We start from the raw sequence: 18,194 nt of genomic DNA, 5'->3' as shown, positions 1-18,194 counted from the left end.
CAACTTTCTGGAACAAAGGGTAGTTATAGTGGTGAGTTAACTAATGCTTTCTCTTATATGGTGTGGTGGTTATGTTTTTTGTTGACATAGAGCAGAATGTAGCTGACTTTCAATGCTGGGCTTGGGAAGAGGCCTCTTATGACTTATATCCATCACCTCTGAGACAGGCTTGAGATACTGCACTACTAAGCTCTTGGAGTGTCAGAGGTCAATCAATTTCTCACTACTAAAAGCCAAACTAGTCTTTTCAAAGGCATTCCTAGTACTGGTCACTAGTAATTCTCTGGGTAAGGGTCTACCACATTATTACCTCACATCCACATATCCAAAGTATAAGTCAGATTTCTGAGAAGGGTGACTGCATTTTCAGATACTGCTTTGGAAGAGTGTTCTTAACTGGGAGTGATTTTTTATCTCCAGTAAACATCTGGCAGCATCTGGAGACAATGTTGGTTGTCACAGCTTGGGGCTGGCAATTTAGTCAATAGCAACCAGGGATGAGACTAAACTTCCCACAAGTAAGCCCCCACCCACATAACAAGGACTTATAAGGACTTATTCACCTCTAATTTTAATACTGCTGAGGTTGGAAGCACTATTTTAAAGAGACAAAAATTAAGCAAAGACAGCAAAAAAAAAAAAAACTATTATTTTTTGTACTGGAAGAAGTTGAAATACCATCCAAGGGTCTTTAATAAATACAGCTTCATCCCACAGAGAGCTCTCAAAGACCCTGTTAGCATATTTCTTATGCCTTGAAATAAAGAAAGAAATAATTGATTTGATTCCTCTCTTTCAAAAATAGCTACAGCACTTTGGTAAGGTAATTGTTCCTAAGATAAAATACAGAAGCTAGGAAGAGGGCATATTGATATTGCTTGGAAAAAGAGACCCAAGGAAAGCAGAAATCATTTGATGGGTTTTGCCTCATTTATGACCTTCACCTTGTAAGCTACGGTGGCTTTGCTACATTCTTCCTGCTGTCCCTGCAGCATCTTTTATCCATTTAGTATATTGTATTAGTGACTCTTCTTTCTTATCTTGGACTTTGCGACTTGGAGCCTCAACATGAACATTACCTGGGTGCTTATTCTGGACCCCACTCCTGACCTACAGAACCAGGATCTTGGGGGTGAGGCAGGGGCCCAGTCAACATAGCGAACTCTCCAGGTGACTCTTCTGCACATTAAATTTAGAGAAATGCCTCTCTTGACACTTGCTATCCCAAGGGTGGTTTTTGGATCAGAAGCACTGGCATCACTGGGGAGCTTGTGAGAGCTGCAGAAGGTCAGGCCCCACCCTGGCTCCCAGAGTCAGAATCTGCATTTCCTCAAGATCTCCAGGTGATTCTTAGCACACCTGGGTATGAGATAAACTGGCCAAGATGGCCTGGGTTTGCTTCCCATCCTTATCATTGGTATTTTTCTGTTTCCATTGTGGATTCCTTTATTTCATCCTTATATTCAGATAAAAATATACTAAAGACTCCAGCTGAGTGACTCTCAGTCCTGGCTGCAGGCTGAAGTCACATAGGGAACTTTAAAACCTACTGATGACCATTTTCCACACACAGACATTCTGATTCATCGATCTGGATGTGGTCAGGGTGCTGGTATGGGATGTTTAAACTTCAATGATCCCATTAGCCTGTTGCAGTAAGAATCTGTGCTTTGTTCCCTGGTCCTCTGTTCTTTTTTCACCATGATGTTCTGCTTCACCTCAGGCCCAAAATAACAGTCAGCCACCCATGGACTGAAACCTCTGAGAGTGTGAGCCAAGATGAATCCAACCTCCTTTAAACTCTTCTTGTCAGATGTTTTTGTCTCAGTGATTAAAAGCTCACAACACAACACCCAAGATGCCCTTGAAACTCGTTCTTTTGAAGGTTCTCATTCCAAGCAAAGACAGCCTACACCTACTGCAATATTACTGTTTTTGATCAAGCTAACTCCTGAAGGCATGGCTCAAGATTCACTGACCCACGTTTTTGCCAAACATTAGTATGTGATGAAGCAAGGAAGCGCCCCCAGGTCTGTCTGCCTCCATAGCCTGTGCTCTTTCTAACAAAATGTCAAGTCTGCATTTCAGGCTAAAATATCAGGTACTATCTCTGATGGACATAGTTTTGTAAATGTCCAGAGTCTGCAGGAAAACATACAGAGCTCATGCCCAGAACTTCACTAGTGAGTTAACAGTGGGGAGATGAGCTTTAAAATGGAAGAGAGAGAGAGGAGTCACAATCCTGCCTCCCCACCAGGGTCTTCTGGTCCAGTCCTTCCCATGTTTGGACTGGTATTTTGTTTTAGTGGAGTGGAGTTTTGAGGGGTTTTGCCTATATGGCTATTATATTTGTTTATATGGTCACTTCTTTTTATTTGCCTGAGGTATTTGAGGAAGGGAAGAATGCTGGGGGAGGAAACCTAATTCTAATTGATGATAGGATAAAAGAAATAGAAGGAACCTGCCACAGCTCAATTTTGGTCTCCTGGGCCCTATCCAGAGTCAACAGCTCTCAATTTTGTTTTCCTTTTATATGCAATGAGTTTTACAAGAGCTGGATCAGAGAAAGGACTTGTTATACAAGATGACTAATTACACACACACACACACACACACACACACACACACACACGCGTACACTATTCATTTAACTAGATCAGGGAGGTATAAGGCAGATGGTGCAGAAATTATCTTTACCCTTCCAAGTGAACCTTCCTACTGAAGAGTTCACTTCATGATTCTCCTTTCAAGAAGGAAGACTGGCCTCAGAGTAGCAGAGTGATCATACCTAGTGAAGAAGAGCTGGGGCTTCAGGCCACACCTCTGGGACTCTGTGTATGCCCATGGCTCCATGGACTGAGGCAATGAGTCACAGATGTGGGTTCTGGTTCTACCTCTGTAACTAACATAGAGCAGGACACACGAGTCTCTGGATCCCAGATTTTTTTTTTTTTTTTTTTTTTGGTGGTGCTGGGGATTGAACCCCCAGGGACAATTTACCTCCAAGCTATACCCCCGGCTCTATTGTTTTTATTCTTTATTTTGTAAAAGGAGGGCCTCACTAAAGTAGCTGAGGCTGGCCACAAACCCAGATCCTCCTGTTTTAGCCTCCCCAAAACTGGGATTACAAGCGTGCACCACCACACCTGGCTCCTGATCCCAGGTGTTTTACATGTGAAATGGGGACCAAAAAATGCTGCACAGTGAGCACAAAGCAGATTACTACCTTGAAAAGATCTTTGGAAATGTAGAGGCTTTGCAACTGTGAGGGGTCACCACTATTTTTATTATTTGTCTTTTAAAAGTAAAGATAAAAACTGGATGATTTCTAAGGTTCCTTTTCTGGTTCTACAGTTCTATACTTTGATAAGTCTAAATAGTCCCAGGCTCCAAAAACAGTTTGGCTTTACAGGTGCTTTTTTTTTTTTTTTGATGATATATAATAGACCAGAATTTTAACAGTGCCAACAATTACAGCCTCTTGTGTGTACAAAGGGCTATGAACTTCTAATGCTTATATCTTCATATCAAAGAACTCCATTGGAATGAGATGGGAAAAAGCTATTCTGACACAGCCTAGGTAGTTTTTTCTATCTGTATACAGTCTATCATTTTCTACCAAACCTGAGAGAAGAGACCTGGAAAGAAACACAAAAATATTACCCTACCAATCCTACAGCAATCACCCCGACTCAAAGAAACAGAATGGTCTCTTTTTTCTATTAAAAATTTAAAAAAGAATGTCATTTTGTAGTCATTATCTTGTTCTACTTTATTAAAAATAGAGTAATTAATACCTTTATCACCACAAGAATTTCTTGAGCCACTAAAAGGCAAAATTATACAAAAGCCAACCGTGTCATCTAAAGTACCATGGTAACCAGCATCACTAGGGCATGTAAAAATAGTTGTTACACACTAGAATCTAAACCAGTTGGCAGTTTGGTTTGCTAAGCAACACTGCAAAAATAGCAAAGCAACTAGCCATTATCTGGAGACCTGACTTTGCACAGCTTTGAATCCAGCTGCAGCAGATACTGTCCCCATCCCTATCCCTCCATCAACTGCATACTTTAGGCTCCCAGGCAAAGCCTAATTAATCATTTATTCAACCAATATTTGTTGAAGTTTACTGTACAGCAGACACATGTTTCTCCACATGTATGCTTACTTGGTTTTTCAGTTAGGTAGAAGCTACAATGAGATGGACACAGGGAGTGGTTATGTGAAGTTAAGCAGGGCAGGGCAGGGATTTGCCTGAGGCAGACTCAAGGAGAACTAGCAGCTGGCAGCTAGAGGACAGAGGAAAAACTGAAAAGTAGAAAGAGACCTGCTTTAGAATACAGCATGAAACAACTACATTCTCAGGACCGGGATCCTGCGTCATCAAGAAAAGACCACGCTATATTTAGTGTCCTTTGTTAGAGGCAGGCAGGAATGGACAGAAAACATCTTAGAACGATCACCATCCCCAAACGGTTAAAACAATACTGTTTGGGCACTCAAAGGGAATATAAATTATGTTTGACAGATGCTCCATTCTGCCTAGTTCCCTCATTTTTCTAGGGAGAAAACCCAGCATTATGATAATTGCTTCACCAGCATTCAAATTTAGTGCCAGCTCCTGCTCTGCCTTTGTTTTTCCAGCTCAGTCTCCTAACTCAGCTGGAACGCTCCTTCCCTTCATAATGGCTCATGTTCACAGTCCCTCTCCTTTCAAGGCCAAGCTAAAATCTACTTTCTCAGAGAAGCTTCCCCAGGCCATCTATGGGATTGTTTCTCCTGTCTCCTTTTCCCCACACAGATATTACCTGGATGCCCTTGCCTGGGCCCCATACTGCCTTGACACCTGTCTCCCTTCATGTTCCCACATTTGTAGCCACCCCTGTCTGCTGGAGCTCTGGTATGCAGTGAATGTTACTGAAATGAAGTGCCCAGCCAGTGGGCAGTCACCACCCGGAGGGGATGCTGGTGGGTGGGGTGGTGCTTTCTCTGATGGATGTAACGGCGCCCAGGCATCCCTCAGGACTCCTGCAGAGGCTTCGCACACCTACTCCCTTCTCCTGGAGAGTTCTTGCTCTGATGAACACCCTTTTCCCACCCTTTAGAGTTCAGCTCAAATATCACTGAGGGAAGTCTACCCTTACCCACAAAACAGGTCAGCACTCTGTATTATATACTTTCAGAGCTCCTCATACTTTTTCTTTAAATTACTTATCAGCATTTATAACTGTTTGTTGATGACTGTATCTTCCTACTAGACTTCAAGCCCCAGGAAGGCAGGAATGATGTCTGTGGTTCATACTGTATCCCCAGGGGCCAGCACAGGCCTGAAATAGACTAATGTCCTGTCAGTACACAGAAAGAAAGAGGGAGAAAGAAACTGAAAAGAATCTCAATTTGGCAAGAAACAACAAAAAATAAAAAGAGTATTGACAGTTGTTGTTGAAGGTCCAGGGGTCTCCAAATGCCAGTCTAGAGGAAAATGAGCTTAGGGAGTACTAGGAAAGCGCACAGACTCTCCTCTGAGGAGTCCAAATGCTTTGAGGAAGGTAGAAACACAATCTAATGTGTTTGCTGGTTAAAACACGGAATTGAGGTGAGCTACAGTATTCTTCAAATAAAAGAGAAATAGGATAAAAAGAGGAAACAGAATTTAACTGCAGCCTGTGGGATTTAGATCAGATAAAACGATAGTATGACAGTAAAGGCTGATATGGCCTGGAAAGTTGAGCTAAAGCAGCAGAAAAGAAAGCATGGATTAGATTCTTTCTGAGGTATTTTTTTAGTGCTTCCTCCAGCTCAAATTCGATTGTTATCTAGCATTTTTTTTTTGCCAGCTTAAGAAAAAGGATATGGCACAACAACATTATAACAATCATAAGAATTTTAAAGAAAAATATGCCTATAATATTACTATCTATATAATTATTTTCACTTTTTGTTTCCTATTGTTTTCTCCCTGTACATGATAGGCTCTGCTTTATTTTTCAGAAGGTAAACATCTCTTTCTAAATCTTATTATTTGGCAATGTTTAACACATTTTAAAGCATATGATGTCTAATTTTACCAGTGAAATGTAACTTTGGGTGAAAATAACTTATTTTATGGAAAACAAAAAATGTAGCATTACTATTTTGATACAGAAGTAAGCAATTGAGCTGGGCGTGGTGGCGCACGCTTGTAATCCCCGCGCTTGGGAGGCGGAGACAGGAGGATTGGGCAGGTTTGAAGCCAGCCGTGCTGGCTTAAGAGACCCTGTTTCAAAATAAAAAGTATAAAATAAATAGGTCTGGGAGTGTAGCCTGGAGGTAGAAGGGCTTCCAGGAACCCCAGTATCACCAAAAAAATAATAATAATAATAAAAGAATTAAGCAATTGAATGATCATTCTTCTTGATAAAAGAGTTCAGATCAGAATTTGGGGTATAAAGTATAAAAATGACTTTTCAATTAGATTATTCTTCAGTGAAAGGTTACAGTGTTTGTCTGAGTCAAAAGCACTCACTGGCTATTCGACATATTTTAGGCAACTGATCTCTTGCTGAAAGACTCAAGATGGAAAAAGGTACCTTTCAACTCCATAATGACTGGTCAATGTTTGTCAGGCTGACCAGGGCCTAGGATAGAGTGGCTGGCCCAAAGTAGAGTTCAAAAAATATTTGAATTGAATATGAAAGCTGTTAAGAGGCAATGGTACAACCATGTTCTCTACAGGTAGAGTAACCCAGCATCGGTGGGCTGAGTTGTCTTTCATTTGGGAAGATGGAGTTAGTATCTCAGCAGAGCTAGGCTATCAGTGTTAACTACTATTACTGTAGTGTCTCTGACTTAGAAGAGGGCTTAATTCCTTTTCCCTGTTGTCTGTACAGGAATGTTATTTTTTCCCCCTCACAAAGTCAATCTATTAGAGAAGAAAATTTTAGAAGTTTAATACACCTCAAAGGCTCCATTTTATAAATCAGGTTTCCCAAATTACTGAGATCAACCCTGAGGAAATTGCAGTGAAAATAATACCATCATACAAGATAATCACTGCAGGGATTAGCCTGGGACATTTGATTTGTGGATGATGGCAGACTCATGGGGTTTTCCCTTTATATTCTTTTAAAAGATTTGATCGAGGTTATTACCATGTTTAATTATGTTTTTACTATAACAAAATATTAAGAGTTATTTCATGATAGTGAGATGATTATTTTCGGATTTCCTTTTTTATTTTTGTTAATGGGATTGAACCCAGGGGCATTCTACCTTTGAGTCCCCTTCCCCCACTGACCTGTTTTCTTTTTATTTTGCAATAGGGTGTTGTTAAGTTGCTGAGAGTCTCACTATGTTCCTGAGGCTGTCCTCAAACATGCGATCCTCCTGTCTCAGCCCCTCCATGTACTGGGATTATAAGCATGGGCCACCATGTCTGGCTTCAGATGAGTGTCATACTTTTTTCTACTGTTCTATATTTTAAATTTTCCTACATGTGCCGGGCGTGGCGGCGCACGCTTGTAATCCCCACACTTGGGAGGCGGAGACAGGAGGATCGCGCAGGTTCGAAGCCAGCCACGCTGGCTTAAGAGACCCTGTTTCCAAATAAAAACTATAAAAATAGGTCTGGGAGTGTAGCCCGGAGGTAGAAAGGTTTCCAGGAACCCCAGTACCACACACACACAAAAAAATTTCCTACATGAAGTATAGAAACTTGTAAACTTCAGTAAAAATGTTATAAAAGTAAAATATGCCCCCTACTCATAGATACGCTGTCTTTCATGTTTTATTTTCACTTTTTGTGTGTGTGTGTGTGTGTGTGTGTGTGTGGTACTGGGGATTGAACCCAGTGCTATTCTACCTCTGTGGTAAACCATCCCCCAGCCCTATTTTATTTTTTGTTTTGAAACAAGGCCTTGCTAAGTTGCTGAGTTGAGTTGGCTTCAACTCTGTAATCCTCCTGTCTCCTGTCTCAGCCTCCTCAATTACAGGCATGCACCAAAAAGAAAAAAACGTGTTTACATTTCTATTACAGCACTTTTACTGTAATGGTTTATGTACAGGTGTGTTTGAGACATGACTTGTGAATTGCAATGTCACTGGAAGTCACTGAGAAAGGCAAGCCCAGCCTGCCTTCTAGCTTTGCAAAGGAAAATCCTATCCCTGCTCTAGGCTCTAGGCTTTAGGGAAGTAGGATTTGCTGTTGTTGTGGCTATTGTTTTTAATCTCATATACCCAACTCTTAGTACAATGCTTTGAACACAAAATGAAATTTTGCAATAAATACATATACCTAAAGAAACATAAAAACAACAATATATGCAGCACTTTTCTTTTAACATCTAAAGTTTGTCTGTTGCGCAGTCCAAAATGATTGCCCTTTTATTTTTTTCCCGGTACTAGGTGGGAACCCAGGGGCATTCTACCTCTGAGCTGCACCCCCAGCCCATTTTTATTCTTTATTTTGAAACAGAATCTCACTAAGTTGCAGAGGGCCTCACTAAGTGGCTGAGGCTGCCCACAAACCTCGATCCTCTGGTCTCAGCCTCCCGAACTGCTGGCATTACAAGCGTGTGCTACCACGCCCGGCATGATTGTGCTTATTAATGATTAATTTCCTAGAGCTCTGCAGATCCCTCCCGTTATATTATAGTTTAACTCCTTCAGTCACCCATCCAGTCCTTCAAGAAACATTTATTGAAATTTACTAAGTATTGTTAGGTGATAGAGCTAGAAAGATAGATAAGACAGTCTTGCCCTTCTGGTGCTCCTTAGAGAGGATGGGATCACCTATCAACAAATACTGACAGTGTAGACTGTTAGTTCAATAATAGAGACACATGTGTGGAACAGGGTGGTCGGTCAGCGCTGGGGTGCATAGGGGGAGCTTCCAGAGGAAGTGGCCCTGAGCGGAATCTTAAAAGGAGGAGATGGATTAGTTAGGCAAAGAGCAGAGCGTGAATAAAGGGACAAATATAAGGCATAGCTCCCTGCAGCTGCAGAGTTGAGGGCTCCTACAGCGTGGGCTGTAAGAGGGAGTGGGTAGGCTGCAGCAGGGCCTGAGGGCTTTGCAGCCCATTCCCAGCTTAACTTTATCCTGTGGGTGGCAGCAGCTGCCCCAGGGCTTTAAGCAGGGATGTCATTACTAAAGATTATTTTAGGGGCATTGGAAAGAATGGATTAGAGAGAGATAAAGATTTGAGGAAGCATAACTTCTTAGAGGGCATTTGCACAAATGAGTATAAATTTGTGTTCATACTCAATAGTCATAGCTAACACCTGTAATATGGCAGGCACTAAATAAGCATTATAATTTAGTCTTACTAGTTCAAAGAATCTTAGAGTAGATACTATGATTATCTTAATTTTATAGATCATAGAGGCAGAGTGAAAGAGTTATGTAATTTGCCCAAGACCAGTACCAACTCAAGTAGCCTGGCACCAAAGCTTCTGCACTTCAACACCATCCCATTTAATTAACTTAATCACTTCTTGTATCAGAGTAAAACCTCCAGGCAGACAGGGACCACATTGGTGGTGTTAGCCACTGTGCTTATATACTAGGTACACAGTAACTATCTGTTGAATAGAACCAAGGGATGACCTAAATGGAAGAAATAGTGGACTAAATTATGCACAGATTCAGAAAGTAGTTTAGATGCAATATTGATGATTATTATGGTTTATATGACTGAGCTTTGGTGATTATTAGGGAGTGAAGGTTTGGGCTTTCTCCAAATTTGTATGTTGAAGCCTTAATGATTAAAGACCTTTAAGGAAGAAGTTAAGGTTAAAGAGGTAATTAGGGTGAGCCCTAGTCTAACAGGATTGGTGTCTTTCTATGAAGAAGAGGGAGCAGAGCCCCTCCCTTGCTTTCTCTGCACAAGCCCAAGGAAAAGCCATGTGAGGACAGGAAGCTGAGACAGCCGCAGCGTCGGCAAGCCAGGAAGATGGCTGGCACCAGAAACTGAGTTGACTGGAACGCTGCTCTGGGATTCATAACTGTGAGAAAACACATTTCTGTTGTTTAAGCCACCCTGACTATGGTAGTTTGTTATGGCAGCTCAAACAGATAGGATGATGATGAACAGGATGAAGGTGTGTGGTGAAGAAGAGGATTCTAGCCTGGTAGACTGGAGGGACAGTGGTGCCACAACCTGGGTGAAGACCTTGGTGGAGGGAGAGGGGGATATTAGTTGTGGTTGAGGGAACAACAGTATATACTGAATTGAAGGTTCACCTCACTCAAAGACAGAGATAGAGAAGTTGGATATTTAAAACCACTTACTTGATAACTATGTATAATTACATCCCCAGTCATGGAGGCCCCTGTGCTTGTCTTGAGAATACAATGTAAATAAGATTCCTTCTTTGCCCTCAAGGAACTCACAGTCCAGTGGGGAGAAATACTGTTCCTAATATGTCAACTGGAAAGGCCATTCCCCCCCTCCATTTCTAAACATCTGTAACTCACAAGAAGTGTAGACATAATATTCCGTATTGACAAACAGGTTTGGATCTACCTGATCTGGATTTGACTGTGGGTCTTGGAATATACTGGCTGAATGATGATCTTAGGCCAAATAACACTTCTGGGTCTTAATCCTTTGTAACTGTGGAGTTGATTTATGGATCAAATAAGAAAAGGCAGATAGAAGCCGGGCGTGGTGGCTACGCTTGTAATCCCAGCATTCGGGAGGCTGAGAACGGAGGATCGTGGTTCGCGGACAGCCTCAGCTACTTAGTGAGGCCCTCTGCAACTCAGTGAGACCCGGTTTCAAAATAAAGAATAAAAAGTAGGGCAGGAGGTGTAGCTCGGAGGTCAAATGCCCCTGGGTTCCATCCCTAGACCCACAAAAAAAAAAAAAAAAGAAAAAGAAAAAGAAAAGGCAGATAGAAATGTTTTGTAAAGTGCAATATGCGTGTTAGCACTTACTGTAGTTATTAGATTTCTTTTTCTTTTTTGTGGTACTGGGGATTTAACCCAGGGGCGTTCTACATCTGAGCTACACCCAGCTTTATTTTATTTTTATTTTGAAACAGGGTCTTGCTAACTTGATGAGAGGTCTCACTACTTGCTGAGGTTGTCCTCAAACCTGCAATCTTCCTGTCTTAGCCTCCCAAGTATTAGGAGTACAGGCATGCACCACCATGCCCACCTTAAAAACAGATTTCTAACCCACAGAAACTAAAGGTGGATCGGCCATGGGCAGTAAGTCAGAGAAACAGAGGTCAGCTGAACCCTGTGGGTGGCAAGGATTCCAGGTTGTAGGAATAAGACTGGAACAGTGGAGGAAAAAGAACAGGCTCTGGGGCTCTACAGACCTTGTTCAATCACAGTCCAGTCAGTTATTAGTCAGGGAAAGCTGAGCAAGTGATATTATTGATCTGAGCTCTAGTTTCTTCATCTGTAAAATGGAGTTAATAATACCCACCCAGGGGGGTTCTGAGTACAAAAAGGACTTGGCAGAGCTGTTCCTCAATTAATGGTAACTGTTGCTCCTATTAATGTAAACATTTCCTTCTTCTGTCTCTTAAGGGGTTTGTTCAGGCAGTTAAGCTGCTTGACATGCAAAGTAAGGAAAATGGAAGAGCTAGCAAGGACTTGCTTAAAAAGTTATTTTGGCCAGGTGTGGTGGCACACGCTTGTAATCCCCACGCTTGGGAGGCTGAGACAGGAGGATTGCACAGGTTCAAAGCCAGCCTCAGCTACTTAGTGAGGCTCTCAGCAACTTGGTGAGACCCTGTTTCCAAACAAAGTATAAAATAGTATAGGCCAGATGTAGAAAAAGTTCCTGAGTTCCACCTCCAGTATCACCAAAAAACAAAAACAACAACAAAAAGTTATTTTTAAGCTGAGTGTAATGGCATATGCCTATAATCCCAGTAGTTGGGAGGCTGAGACAGGAAGAACACATATTCAAGGACAGTCTCACCAAGTAATGACTCTCATCAGCCTAGCAATTTCCTGTTTCAAAATAAAAATAAAAAAAATAGGGCTGGGGGTATAGCTCAGAGGTAAAATGCCCCTGGATTCAATCCTCAGTAATACACAGACACACGGAGTTATTTTCAAATGTAAAGGAAAGCAGTTGAACTCCACTTTTCTCTCCTAACTTACAGTATAAACATACCTCTTACAGAAACTGACCACTGTATTACATAGCTCGAAGCCTGATACAGCCGTATTAATTATTCTTTTTCTTCCATCCTAAGTAGATCTACCAAGCACTATTAATAAGGGTTCTCTGCAGGTAGTATTTCTCAAACTTTAACAGACATGGGAGCCACCTGAGGGCTTGTTAAAATGAAGAGTTTTCAACTAATTACTTTAGGATAGGGCACAGATTCTGCATTTATAAGCTACCAAGTGAGACTCATGCTGCTGCTTCCTGAGCCCCACTTTGAGGAAGCAGCAAGGCTCTGAAAAAAATGTGGAAGTGTGTTCCTTGGCATGGTATTCATTGTAATGGCCAACTTCTCGTTAGCGATCTACCCAACCACAGAGTACAAAGAGAACGAACTTGTTTCAGACCAGATTTAGAAATTCTGTACGGGCGCTCATTTCAGATCAGTATCACTCCTCTCCTCTCCTCTCTCCTCTCTTCCTTCCTTCCTTCCTTCCTTCCTTCCTTTCTCTCTCTCTCTCTCTCTCTCTCTCTCTCTCCCTCTCTCTCTTCTGTTAAATTCCTGAGGGCAGTGTTATCTCACTGTTGGCCTAAAACTGTATAGATTTGCTCAATTACTACTAAACAAATGCAGGAATAAATTCACAGGAGTTTCATTAAAAATGTCTTCTGACAGTACATGACAATGAGACACTTTTTTGCACTGTATGTTTGTGTGTGTGTGTGTGTGTGTGTGTGTGTGTGTGTTATTTGGGATTGAACCCAGGAGCATTCTACCTTTGAGCTATACTCCCAGCCCAATTTTATGTTTTATTTTGAAACAGGGTTTCATTAAGTTGCAGGCCTCACTAAGTTGCCAAGGCTGTGTAGTAACCTGTAATCCTCCTATCTCAGCCTGCCAAGCACTGGAATTACAAGTGTGTGCCACCACACCCAGTTAGCAACCTTTTTTTTTTTTGCAGTTCTGGGGATGGAACCAAGGACATTCTACCTCTGAGCTACACCCTTAGACCTATTTTTTATTCTTTAATTTGAAACAGGGTCTCACTGAGTTGCAAAATATCTCACTAAGTAGCCAAGGCTGTCTGAGAACCACAATCCTCCTGTCTTAGCCTTCCAAATGCTGGGGTTAAAAGCGTGCGCCACCACACCCGGTTGGATCTCTATCTTCATGATCACATGCAAGAGGTGATTATGCTAACACGATGCCATTAGATTGGGCCAGAACCCAGTCTAAGTAGTTTCCTGGTGAGAAGAGGAAATCTGGACACAGGAGACAAGGAGGATAAAATACCTAGAGGAAAGACCACATCAAGATCCAGTAGAAAGAGCTGTCTATGAGCCAAGGAGAAAGGCCTCAGAAGAAATCAAACATGAGCACACTTTGATCTTGGACTTCCAGCCTCCAGAACTGTGGGAAAATAAGTTTCTGTTGTCGAAGCCACCTAGTTTGGAGGATTTTGTTATGTCAGCTCTAACAAACAAATACATATTTTTCATACATTTTATGCCTAGATTCAAGACCCTATATCTGTAGGGTACATAAAATGTAAGCATAGTTTTACCAGTTGATGGATGAGCCTCAGAGCAAAATGGGAACTATTAAACTGAAGATTTGGGGGAGACAGGAGAGAGTGAGATGGTAGCCCAGATTGGGCTGAAGTAGCTGCCATATTTACATTTATCTGCCCTTCTCATGATACCAACACAAAGTCTAGGGCTGTTCTCTCCCCAAATCTGAGACTGAAAGTAGCTTTTAGACTTCTTCCCCTTCCCAAGCTATGTTTTGATATTTAACCTGGTTTCAAAATATCGTAGCAGGAGAAGACCCCACATTTCTTTGGGCATTCAAAGTCCTAAAGACTTAGTATGGTGATAAAGTAATGGGATTGAGTTTTTGACAAAGAAACAAAAACTGTATAAAAATGCAGTTGAGTGAGAGACCTGCTAGCCATAGAACACTCTATCTGAAGCCTGATTTAAAAGTTAGGATGCTGACTTTTGTTTGCTTTTAATAAATGTCAACCCACATGTACAGATGAGTGCCTCCTTCAAAATAGTCCTTCTGGAAAGTTCTAAACATATTCTAATGACATCACTGGCCTCAAATTATGTTCAGAGTCATGTTAGGGTCTGTGGGAATAGTCTTTAGATTGTTCTCAATGGCGACTCTTGGAAGCAGATAACGGGTTTCAAAAACAACCAAGGGCTTTTCTGAGCCCAGTCTGGGGCCCTAGGGGAGCATGCAAACACAGAGCCCAGAGTTCTGACTCTAAAGTCCCCATGCTTTCTCGGTGACTTTCTTGATTTTGTTCTTAGCCCCTGATGACCACTTCCAAAGAAAAACCCCAGACATGAAGTCAATGTACCAAGTCAATGTACTTGCCATGACACCAAGCTTAAGGGGGAGGCTGGGGGGGGGGTCTGCTGAAGAAAACCCTCTCCTTTGGATGCAAATTTTCCAGAATCTTCTTTCTGAAAAAATATTTCAATCCAGATCTATGCTATTCCACGGGGCCATGATTCCCAGAAGTACAAGATCTTTACTGCCTCGGCCCACATTTAATCCTCAAGCTAGGTATTTTGTGTGTCCAATGAATGGCTCATGGTCAGTTAATGATGGGGAAGAAGGTCCAAAGTGTCTGACCTTACTTTTTACTCAGCTGGCAGAAGTAGGAGGCTCTGCAGACATACATTTTCTGCTCTGTAAGGAAGCCAGTGTCAGCCATTGGAGCTGTCCAGCAAGTTCGCTATGGACATGGTGACTTTCCAGTACTGGGAGGAATTTAAAGCAAATGCTGCTTGTTACGGGAACCTGTACGGGTGCCCAGGAGTGGGTGGGAATCTATACAGCGATCTCCAAGGGCTCTCCCACGTTCAGTCTACACCTGGCATTTGGTAGGCCCTAGGAAAATGCTAGTGGAATGGAATGAAAGAGGAAGGCGGCACACCTCCTGAGCCAAGTAGAGGGGAAGAGACCCGGGGCTCGGCTAGCTGCAAGGAAGGCAGGGAGAAGAGAGATGGGCATGGCCTGGGGAGCCCGGAGGTAGGCCACCAGAGCGGAGGAACCAGGAGCTGAGGGAGGACAAAAACCACGGCTCACCCTTCTTAAACTCCTCCAGCACCGTGTCCAGCCGCGTATCATTGAAGACGCAGTGCAGGGGCCGGTTGTAGAAGCGGGTGACCGTGAGGAGCGGGGTGCAGTCGTCGGGGTCCACGAAGGCCAAGTCTTTGACAAACAGGATGTCCACGATATTGTGGCGCTCGTCGCCCTCGTACACCGGGATGCGCGTGTAGCCGCTGCGAAGTATCTCGGAGACCGTGGCGAAGTCGAGCACCGCATCTGAGCGCAGCATGAAGCAGTCCCCGAGGGGCGTGAGCACCTCCTCCACCACCTTGGTGCGCAGCTCCAGGGCGCCCTGGATGATGTTGAGCTCTTCCTTGACCAGGTCGTTGTAGGGGTCCGCGGCCCGCAGCGTCTCCAGCAGTTTCTCCCGCGTGTAGAAGGTGCTGATCTCCTGGCGCAGCGCCCAGTCCAGCAGGCGGCCCAGCGGGTAGCACACCGGGAAGGCGGCCGCCATCAGCAGCCGGGTCAGGCACACGCTGTGCGAGGCGATGGCCAGCCCGTGCCGCGAGCACACGGAGTAGGGGCAGATCTCGGCTCCCAGGAACACGGCGCCGGTGCACACGAGCGCCGGCAGCCAGGGGAAGTGCGCGGCCGCCTCGCCCGAGGGCTCCCCGACGCCCGGCGGCAGCGCGGCGCACAGCCAGCCCGCCAGCGCGGCGTTGGCGCCGGCCTGGCCCAGCAGCAGGGTGCAGAGCAGGTGGGTGCCCCGGGCGCGCACGGCCTGCACGCGGCGCGCCTGCTCCTGCTCGGCGGCCGAGCCGCTGTTGCGCAGCACGCGCAGCTCCACGGGGTCGAGCGAGAGCAGGCTCAGGCGCAGGCCGCTGAAGAGCGCGGACAGCGCCAGCAGCAGCAGCGCCCCGAGCGCGCGCAGCCAGGCGGGCGGCAGCAGGTCCCCGCCGGGGCCGCCGCGCCGCGGGCGGACGCGCAACAGGAAGCCGCCCGCCGCGCCGTGGTGCTGCCAGGCGCGCCCGTCCCAGGCGCACAGCGAGAAGAGCTTGCCGCCCGCGCCGCCGCGCGCCTCGCCCTTGCGCAGCTCGCGCACCCGCACCTGCACGAGCGCCGAGCCCGCCGCGCCGCCCGGCCGCAGCGGCCCCAGCACCTCCACGTCCGACGCCCAGCCGCTCTGCTCGCGGCAGCGCTGCGGGCCCGGGGCGCGCGTGGGCGCCGCGCTGGGCGCCGCGCCGGCCGCCGGCTCCTCGATGAACACCAGCCGCGGCGCCCGGTCCGACCCGTTGCCCGCGGGGGCCGCGGCGGGCGCCGGCTGGAAGTAGACGCGCAGCAGGAAGCTGGTGCCCTCGGCCGCGCGCAGCGTGCCGCCCTCCAGGGCCACGCGGCCGCCCGCCGTGTCCTCGGGCCGCACGCCCAGCAGCCAGGCGGCGGCGGCCGGGGGCCGCGGGGACAGCGAGAAGAGCAGCAGCAGCACGGCGCCCCGGCTGCGGCAGTCCCGGGGCCGGACGCCCACCGCCGCCGCCGCCGCCGCCGCCATCCTGCGCCCGGCGCGGCCGCACGTGATGCTGCAGGAGCCCAGCCGGAGGGAGGAGGAGCCGGCGCGCGGGCCTCGGCCCCGGGCGGGCCGCGCTGGCTCCCCCCGCGCACGTGGGCCGCAGGCCGCGAACCCGCCGCGGGCCGGGGGCCCCGGGCGACCCCGAGCGGGCTACGCGGCGCCGCGCCGTGCGTGGCCGGCCCGCTGGAGCGGCAGCCCCGGGGAGGCTCGGCTGGGAGCCCGGCCTCCTGCTCCAGCAGTGAGGCGCCCTCCGGGAACTCCTCCCCGGCGCTAACTCCTTGCGCGTCCCGCAGCTTCTCCACTGGCCCAGGAGAGGCCCCAGGGTTTCTCTGGCCGCCTCTTGTATTTTGACTTTTAAAGATATTCTGGAGGCTGGTTTTGAATCTGAAAACCTAGTGTTTGAGTCCAGCTGACCTTTCGTATTGCAAAAATGTCCCGATTATTTAATTTCCATTTGTTAAGATTCAAAAGTGTCCATGGATAAGAAACTTGAAATAATATATATATATATATATATATATATATATATATATATATAGTCACTGTGCAATGGAATGCTATGCACCAGGGAAAAGGATGTGATGGATCCATTGTATTTATGATATGGAAAAGTTTCTAAAGTAATAGAAAAAATACTAAGGTACAGAACAATGTATAATATACTACCTTTTGTGTTAAATTATTTGTGCATATATACTCATAGACATATATGTAAATATTAGGTTTAAAATGTAGAGGATACACAAAAAACATAATAGTGTTTACCTCTAGGGACCAAGATTAGGCTCTGGAAGTCTGGCTAAGAGTGACTTAAAAAAAATTATAGGGCTGGGGGTGTGACTCAGTGGAAGAGGACTTGCTTATATATGCGAGGCCCTGGGTTGGACTCACCAAAGCTGGGGAAAATGTTTCATAATTTTCCTTTTCCCCAGCTATAGTTTCCTTTTCCAGAATGATATATAAATGGAATAATAGAGTATGTAGCCTTTTGGTGTCTGAGAGCCCTCAGTAAATTGGCATAATACATTTGGGATTCCTGTTGGGGTTATCAATAGTTCCTCCCATTATATGGCTAAATAGTATGCCATTATATGGATATACCACAGTTCATTAGTTTAAGAACATTTGAGTTGTTTTCCATTTTGGGCAATTATGAATAGAGTAGTTATAAACATTTGTGTGTAGATTTTGGTATGAAAATAAGTTTTCATTTATCTTGTGTAAGTTTACCATTGCATTATTTATTGATATTGAAATTATAGTTTTATATTTTTATTTATTTATTTTGGTTATGGTATTGAAACCAGGGCCTGGTGTATGCTAAGAATGCACTCTGCCACTGCGTTATATTCCAGTCCTTATTTTTTTATTTTTTAATTTAATTTAATTTTTTTATTGGTGCACTGTATTCATACATCAAAATGGGATAAAAAAAATTCTGTAGACTCAACCC

At 45.0% G+C, this 18,194-nt stretch overlaps 1 protein-coding gene across 1 annotated transcript in view; it reads right to left on the bottom strand.

Annotated features, from left to right (window-relative positions):
* Window positions 1–16,723, bottom strand: part of CNNM1 (cyclin and CBS domain divalent metal cation transport mediator 1) — a gene marked incomplete at both ends in the record, with an annotated part of 61,660 nt that extends 44,937 nt beyond the window's left edge. The window contains one exon of the mRNA XM_080694848.1: window positions 15,214–16,723. Coding sequence (XP_080550974.1) covers window positions 15,214–16,723 — 1,510 coding nt within the window. The remainder of the gene's footprint in view (window positions 1–15,213) is intronic.
* Window positions 16,724–18,194: the final 1,471 nt, after the last annotated feature.

This window comes from Muscardinus avellanarius, assembly GCF_963383645.1.
Source record: "Muscardinus avellanarius genome assembly, chromosome: 4".
NCBI classification, from domain to species: domain Eukaryota; kingdom Metazoa; phylum Chordata; class Mammalia; order Rodentia; family Gliridae; genus Muscardinus; species Muscardinus avellanarius.
This window is presented reverse-complemented; position numbering and strand designations above follow the sequence as displayed.